This window comes from Myotis daubentonii, chromosome 2 (assembly GCF_963259705.1).
Source record: "Myotis daubentonii chromosome 2, mMyoDau2.1, whole genome shotgun sequence".
Taxonomy (NCBI): Eukaryota; Metazoa; Chordata; class Mammalia; order Chiroptera; family Vespertilionidae; genus Myotis; species Myotis daubentonii.
The window spans coordinates 104,311,841-104,320,192 of record NC_081841.1 but is presented as its reverse complement, the minus strand read 5'-3'; the positions used below and the strand labels follow the sequence as shown (position 1 = coordinate 104,320,192).

Genomic DNA, 8,352 nt, shown 5'->3' with positions numbered 1-8,352 from the left:
TTTTTATCAGTCACCCACCCTATATCTTTTGAATGGAGCACTTAGTCCATTTACATTTAAAGTAATTATTGGTAGGTAGGTACTTATTACCATTTTGTTTTCATACTTGCTTTATAAGTGGTTGGTCTACTACCTTTATTACACGTTTTCCCTTATTAGTGAGATTTTCTTTTTATATATTTTCTTATTTCTAGTTTGGTCTTTTCTTTTCAAGCTTAAATAATTGTCTTTAACATTTCTTATAATGCTAGTTTAATGATGATAAACTCCTTTAGCTTTTGCTTGTCTGAGAAACTATTTCTCCTTCAATTCCAAATGATAATCTTGCCTGGTAGAGTATTCTTAGTTGTAGGTTTTTACCTTTTATCATGTTGAATATATCATGCCACTCCCTTCTGGCCTGCAAATTTTCTGTTGAAAAATCAGCTGTAAGTTTCTGAGAGCTTCCTTCTAGGTAACTGTCTTTCTCTTGCTGCTTTTAAGAGTCTCTTTATCTTTAACATTTAAAAAATATATATTTCTATTGATTTCAGAGAGTAAATGAGAGGGAGAGGGAGACAGAAACATCAGTGCTGAGAATCATTGATCAGCTGCCTCCTGGAGGTCCCATACTGGGAATTGAGCCCACAACCCTGACATGTGCCCTGGCCAGGAATCGAACCATGACCTCCTGGTTCGTAAGTTGACACTCAACTACCGAGCCATACTGGCCAGGCTATCTTTAACTTTTTTAACATTTCAGTGAGTCTCTGGGTTCATCTTGTTTGAAACTCTTTATACTTCCTGGACTTGAATGTCATTTCCTTTACAAGGTTAGGGATGTTTTCAGCCATTGTTTCTTCAGATAGGTTTCTGTCCCTTTCTCTCCCCTCCCTCTGAGATTCATATGGTGTGAATGTTAATATGCTTGATGTTGTCCCAGGTGTCCCTTATGCCATCCTTATTCTTTTTAATTCCTTTTTCTTTTTTTTAATCTCCCAATTGGGTTATTTCCTTTATCCTGATTGTTGATACATTCTTCTGCATCATCTGATCTGCTGTTGATTCCCTTTAGTGTATTTTTCATTTCAGTTGTTATAGTCTTCAGTTCTGATAGTTTTTTTTAATCTTTTTTATCTTTGTTGGAGTTCTGTACTTATCAGCAGAGTTTGATGAGAGTCTTCATGACTGTTACTTTGAACTCTTTATCCAGTAGACAGCTTACTTCCTTTTAGTTTAGTTCTTTTTGGGGGGCAATGTCCTTTTTGTTTGTTTGTAACATATGCTTTTGTCTCTTCATTTTGTCTGTTTCTATGCATTAGGAAGATGAGTTACATCTCCTGGCCTTGAAAAAGTGACCTTATTGAGAAGGTGTACTGTGGGGCCTGGGGGTAGAATCCTTTCTTGTCACCAGAGCCAGATGCTCCAGAGATGTGGACTAGTGTGGCCTTCGGTTGTGGTTGGTCCCCAACTGCTAAGGACACACTGGCAGGCGAGGCTGGTTCCTGGCCCTCTGGCTGTGGCCTGGCTACAACTGTTGTGGGCATACTGGTGTGCAGGGCAGCTCTTTGGTGTGAATGGCTTCAAGGCCCAGCTTCGACTACTGGAGACACACTGCACTGTGCTGGTGCTGACTGAGGCTGTTCACCAGATGTAGCAGGGCAGGAGTCCCTTTGGAAGGTAGGCAGCTACATGAGTCTTCAGGGAAACACCAGAGTGGAATGAACATTCTTAGCAAGGTTAAAGAAGAGTGTCAGAAATGATGCCTGCCAGCATCAGACCAGCTAGGTGGAAGGAGAGTTTAAAAGGAGGGAAATGGTGCCCACCAGCACTCTTGCCCCTGGGGAAAGTTTCAGTAGATCCCTATCCCTCAAATTAGTCAGTATATCACCTTCACATACGGCCCAGATACTTTTCAAATTGCTACCTTTGTGCTCATTTCCTACAGCCCTTTGACTCTCCTAGGTGTAAGCTCCACTGGTTTTCATATTTTCTGAGGGCTCCTCTTCCTGGTGCAGGTCCTCTAGGCCGGGGCTAGGACCCCTCCCTCTTTAGAGGGCACATCACAGTTGTGATGTCCCTCCCGCTTGTGGGTCACCGCACTGCAGCGAGGGCAGGGCAGGTCCTGGCTAGACTGAGTCTCTGCCCCTCCTGCCCATCTAATGTGGCTTTTCCTTTGTGTCCATAGCTGTAGACAATTCGTTGTTAGCCTTCAGGCCATTCTCAGAGATGGCTGTGCTTTGTTCGTTGTAGTTTTGATATCAGGGCAAGGAGGTGAGCTTTGGATCTTCCTACTCCACCATCTTGAACCTGAATTCTGAGCCTTGCTCTTGAATGCCAATTTAGCTTGTCCGTGAGATTGTTCCTTGTGGTTGGTGCATTGTCCCTGTAACATTGTTCCTTGTCCCTGGTGCATTGTTTCCAGATCACCAAGTCACTGCCCTCCAAAATAATTTTTTTTTATTCCTTTTTCCTCTTTTCTAAAGGTTATTTCCAATATTAACCAGTTATACATTTTCTTTTGTCGCCTTCCTTAAACAGTGTGGTTTATGTATCAAGCTAATGGCCATATCTGAACTTCTGAATTGTAAAAAATTATTTTTGATAATATTAACCTAATTTCATTTTTTAAGAGATACTCTATCCAGGATGCAGTTTAACCTGTTGAGGAAGTCATACAAAAAGCAAAAAATGTATTAAATGGTTTCAGTTCTGGTTAGTGATTTCAATAAGTTGATGAATATGTAACAAATTGTCTTCTACTTTCACACAGCATTAAAACTTCCTTTTGGCAAAACAACAGTGATGCATTTGGTGGCCAGAGAGACATTGCCAGAGCCAAACTCTCAAGGTAAGCCAGGCGTTGGAGAAGGGTCTCACTTGAGCCACAGAGACAAGCATTCAAAAATGGCTCAGTTTTGCCCTAGCCAGTTGGTTCAGTGGATAGAGCATTGGCCTGCAGACTGAAGGGGCCTAGGTTCGATTCCAGCCAAGGGCACATAATCTGGGTTGCGGACTCAATCCCCCAATGGGGGGCATGCAGGAGGCAGCCGATTAGTGGCTCTCTCTCATCATTGATGTTTCTATCTCTCTATCCCTCTCCCTTCCTCTCTGAAATCAAAATATATATATGTATTTTTTTAAAAGGCTCCGTTTTTCTTGAACAGGAATTCTTAGGGAAAGGAAGTTTTCATAGTTTATGATTGGAATGTGTTGAGCAAATAACCAGACATTCTGGAAATAGATTAAAATTAACAGCATTTATTATAGCTTTTTAATAGCAAAAAATGCAAACATTAAAAAAACACTATTTTAATTCTTGTGTTGGGTGCCTTCCTTTCCACTTCCTCCTACCTCCAATTGAAGCATTATTATAAACAAGGCTTTTCTTCATTTTCTCCAGGTCAGAGGAATCGTGAGAAGACCGGAGAGAGTAATTGTTGTGTAATCTTGTAAACACTGTCTGCTAAGTGTGATGTGATGTCATCCTTGTCTTTCATGCTGCTGGGACAGAAGAGACCCAACATTGCTTCAGAAACCCTTAGGAAGTCTGCCTGTAAAGCCATGGAACTGAATGATCACATGAACCCTGTCATCTTCTCTCATGAAAGTAAAAAGAACCAAGAACATTTTTCACTATGATTTTCTATTCCTAGTATTTTTGTTTATGTTGAGCAGTTTTAAAATACTGGTTTTTGAATGCAGTCAATTTCCAAGGGAAAAGTTAACCAAGTTACTTTTCATAGCAGAAGCCTTTCTGCTGCCACAAAAATTTTATCACCAGAACTAACGAATCAACTGTTCCAAATACAGTTTGCACTAAAAAAGTTTGACATTATTTTTTTCATCAGCAGAATTTATAGTGTAGTTTATGGTACCTAGAAATACTCATGTATACAATTCCACACTGGAAAACACTCAGCAGTTAATGTAGTTAATTACTGGGCCAACTGGAGAGGGGAAAAAATGGAAAAGAAACTAAAATGTTGGGTGAATTCTACCTAAGTCAGCTGTGGTGGCTGCACTGGCACGGACACTAAACTGGGTGTGATGATCTTCACCGCAGCAAGTGAAGGAACAAATGTACCTGGTGTTTGAAGGACTCAGTAGAGAGCTGATGAGCCATTTGTTTTCCTGTAACACATGCATTCTTCAGTCATAAGTAACCGAATGCTAGTTCACACAGCACAAAAGGGATGAATGTGCTTCCTAGCCTTAATGTGGAGGGGTAAGTTCTAATCACTCATAGACTTTCATGATTGGGCAGAAGTATTAGAAAACCTCATTTACTGTTCAATTTTATGTATTTGAATATCAGTAGATGGAACTTTTTCATAATTTTTGCTCATCTATAATTGTGTCCAGTGTCAGACTTATTCATTAGAGAGTTCAGATGAATTCTTAAAATTAAAAAATTCTCCATAATAACTGACTTCTTTCTTTATGTAGTTTGCATTTGGTATTAGTGCTTGCAGTTGTATTAAAATCAATTATTTTGTTTTAAATCAATAATTTAAAAATGAATATGCTAAAAACAATTTGCACAGCACTAAAGCATGAGCTAGTTTCATCTAAACCTGTAAAAATATAAAAGATTTTATATTTTTTCACTGGGGAGAAATTTTCTTCCTAGATGAAATTACAAATATGTGTAGATTATATTTAATAAAAAACTTATAAAATACCTAACTATAGAACTTAAATATAGATTGGCGTGTAGTATATAGAACAATAATCCATATTAATAACTTTAGCCTTTATAAAATGAAGTTGCAGGCTGACATGTTCTGTATTTAAATAAGTGTCCACGGTCCTTACAAACATTAAGTGTAAAGGGTTTCAGATTGTCAGCTTTGTTTAAAGATAATCAGATTATTTTATTCATTGTTAATGCATTGACGAAAAGGCTTTATATGCAGTAGGTCTACGAAAATATTGTTCATACTGATAGAATTAAATTTGTATAGAGCAGAGTTTTAAAAACGAATGTAAATAGCACTAAACATTTTTTTCCGCAACCTGTACTTATAGATTCTTTCTGTAAACTAAATAAAAAAGTATCGTGCATTTCGGTGGTCATTCTAAAAGGTCTTGATTAGGTTAATAATTGTTTAAGTGCTGTCATTCATGTTACATTTGTCTTCTACTTTTATTTCTTAATTTTTAAAAATTTGTTTAATTACTATTCTATTGTTAGTTTTGGGAGTTATTTACAATGTATCTTTGATATTTAATCTGGTTAATTTGCGCACAGTCAAAACAATGGTTAGAATTATGTAGTCTCTGTTATCACTAAAATGTTATATTCAAGAGATGTTAAATATTTATATGCTTTGTTGACTAGCTCAAATGTGAGTTCTATTAGTGTTGACTAAAGAAGAATCTGGTAATTACTTAATTGGGCAATTTAGTCATGTATGGTTCTCGTCTTCTTTTGTAAAACAAACTACTGGTAATTATTTTTAATACCTATTTTAATTCTATTTACTTTTCTGTTTTTCCATAGTTAAAAACTATCAGCTAATTGTGATTGAATTTTTACGACAGTTAAAAATATTCTCTACTGGTTTTTAATATATTTTTCTGTGTGCTCCCATGTTATACATTTCCCTCTCACAAGACCTCAATTTAAAGTTTGCAAAATGGATAAACTTGTTTATTATTAGAGAAAGAATTATGTCACTTAATATTTAATATTGTTGTGCAAATGAAAAAAAATAAAAAATAACAGTAAAATTATATACTGAAAACACCAAAAATATAGATGCCTTAATAGTATATTCATGAAAATACTCAGTTATCTCTTTAAAATAGTTCCTTGGACTGCCTGATGTCTGAAATAATGATTGGTCATAGCCACGGCTATTGCTGAAGGTCCCTCTGCCAAAACAACAGCTCACTTACCAAAAGGTGGAAGCTGCATAGACCCAGTAATGTAAATAAAGCCTGAATCATGGGCCTGTGACTCTGCCCAGCGCTTGGTATCTATCACACTTCTTTTACGTAAATTATCCTAGACTTTACGTGTTCTGGACAAGGCTAAGCTTTTCTTCACCATTAAACCTCAGCATGTCTCCTTGATCTGAACTATTTGCTTTCTCTTCAAGATAAGTTGTATCTTATCCTGTCATGAAAAACATAGTATCTCACATTGTCATTCATATTAAATGAGGTTTTCTCATAACAAATATTTATCCTTAGTTTTCTGTCATCTTGACCTTTGTTACAGTAATTTCTGTTAGCTGATTGTGGTAAACAATGTTTAATGTGAAAAGAAATTAAAAATTTCTTCATCTGTTGTAGAATACTTCCTTTAAATTATTCATAATTTTGGTGTGTTTTCCTGTTCTTTATCTCTCTACTGTTTTTCTTTTTTCCCTTCAATTTACTTTATTACATTCTTCAGTAAAATCAGTATTGTGTGTGCCAGCCTTTATTATTCTGAGAAGGGATCAACCAAAATTTAGTGTGCCATCCTTAATGGTAACTCACAGGCATGTCTTCAAGTTTTCCACTAACATTTCCATAATATAGTCTCTTGTCAGCCAGTGATTTGGGTGAGATGAGGGCTTGAGAGAAGAGTATAAAATCTAGAATTATGATGGACACACAAGTGCAGACTGCTGCCCATTATCCAGGCACACTTTCCCTGGCCCAGGCGGAAAAGGGATGTCAGTTACTCTACAATTCAAGTGATACCAAAGGGATTTAAGTCTTACACTGAGACTTCCATTGGTTTCAGAGTAGAGTTCCACATTCAAGCATTTAGTATCTGATTTGTTTCTACAGACTTTTCTTGTGCCTTATTTTGGTAATGTCTACAATGTAGTGAGAAATTTCACTCTTTTTAATTTATTTTAAATACTAGAGGCCCAGTGCACAAAAATTTGCGCACTCAGGGTGGTCCCTCAGCCCGGCCTGTGCCCTCTTGCAGTCTGGGACCCCTCGGGGGATGACCACCTGCTGACTTAGGCCCGCTCCCTGGGGGGATTGGACCTAAGCTGGCAGTCAGACATCCCTCTGGCAGACCAGGAGCCTTTGGGGGATGTCCACTTGCCAGCGGGGAGCAGGCCTAAACTGCAGTCGGACATCCTTAGCACTGCTGAGGAGCCAAAAAAGGCTCCCACCACCACCACTGTACTGGCAGCTGGCAGCCTGACTTGTAGCTGAGCAGAGCTCCCCCTGTGAGAACACACTGACCACCAGGGGGCAGTTCCTGCATTGATCATCTGCCCCCTGGTGGTCAGTGTGTGCCATAGTGACCAGTCATTCGCAGTTGTTCTGCTGTTAGGGTCAATTTGCATATTACCCTTTTATTATATAGGAGTGCCTGGCTAGCCTGGTTGAAGGAAGGGCTGATGTCTGTTTGCAGGCTGGCCACAGCCCCTTCAGGGTGGAGGGTCCCCACTGGGGTGCCTGGCCAGCCTGGAATAGGGGCTGATGGCTGTTTGCAGGCTGGCCACAGCCCCCTCAGGGTGGGGGGGGGGGGTCCTGCTGGGGTGCCTGGCCAGTCTGGTAAGGGGCTGAGGGCCATTTTCAGGCTGGCTAAGCCCCCCAGCAGGGACCCTCACCCCATGAGGGTGTGACCAGCCTGGATGATGGGCTGATGGCTGTTTGCAGGCTGGCCACCGCCCCCAGCCACCCAAGCTCCCAGTGGAGGCTGGCTGGAAGCAGGTATCTTGGATTTATTTAGCTTCTATAATTGAAATTTCGTTGCCATGAGTGGAGCCCACATCCGGCTCAGGGCCAGCAGGAAGTTGGCTTCCTCCATCGCCCGGGCAACCAAGCCTCCTGCTTGCTCCAGCTCTGGGGCTGCCGGCCGCCATCTTGGTTGGGTTAATTTGCTTATAGTTTCTCTGATTGGCTGGTGGGCATGGCTTTGGGCCTTGTGAAGGTACAGTCAATTAGCATCTTTGTCTTTTATTAGTGTAGATGTTTTTATTGATTTTAGAGAGGAAGGGAAAGAGAAACATCAATGAGAGAAACATTGGGTGCGTGTTGGACATTGGATGATGCTCAACTGAGAGCCACACTGGCCAGGGCAACTTTGCCGTATTTAAATAACTTGAAGGAACAGATTCTAGAAGTAGTAACTGACCATCAGTAGAGCTAGAACCTCAAGGTTCCAATTGGTCTTGCATTTGTCCAGACATTCCATGTGAGTGTTTATTCAGGTCCCAGTAGATTGATTGCCTTTAAGATGGTTTTTCCAGCGTTCTGCAGCCTGGCTTCCTTCACATCCCCCATCCTTATCTCACTGTTTTGTTTTTCACTAGGGGCATTGCTTTCCTGAATTCCTCTAATTTGTATGCTTCCCCCACCCCTACTCCCACACACACACTTTCTGAGATGCCCTTTTGATCACTTGAACAG

General features: G+C 39.9%; 1 protein-coding gene across 1 annotated transcript in view; it reads left to right on the top strand.

Moving 5' to 3' along the window:
• UBL3 (ubiquitin like 3) overlaps nt 1-6,284 on the top strand; it is a 74,436-nt gene extending 68,152 nt beyond the window's left edge. The window contains exons 4-5 of the mRNA XM_059684086.1: nt 2,753-2,830; nt 3,383-6,284. Coding sequence (XP_059540069.1) covers nt 2,753-2,830; nt 3,383-3,435 — 131 coding nt within the window. The 3' untranslated portion in view covers nt 3,436-6,284. The remainder of the gene's footprint in view (nt 1-2,752; nt 2,831-3,382) is intronic.
• Nucleotides 6,285-8,352: the final 2,068 nt, after the last annotated feature.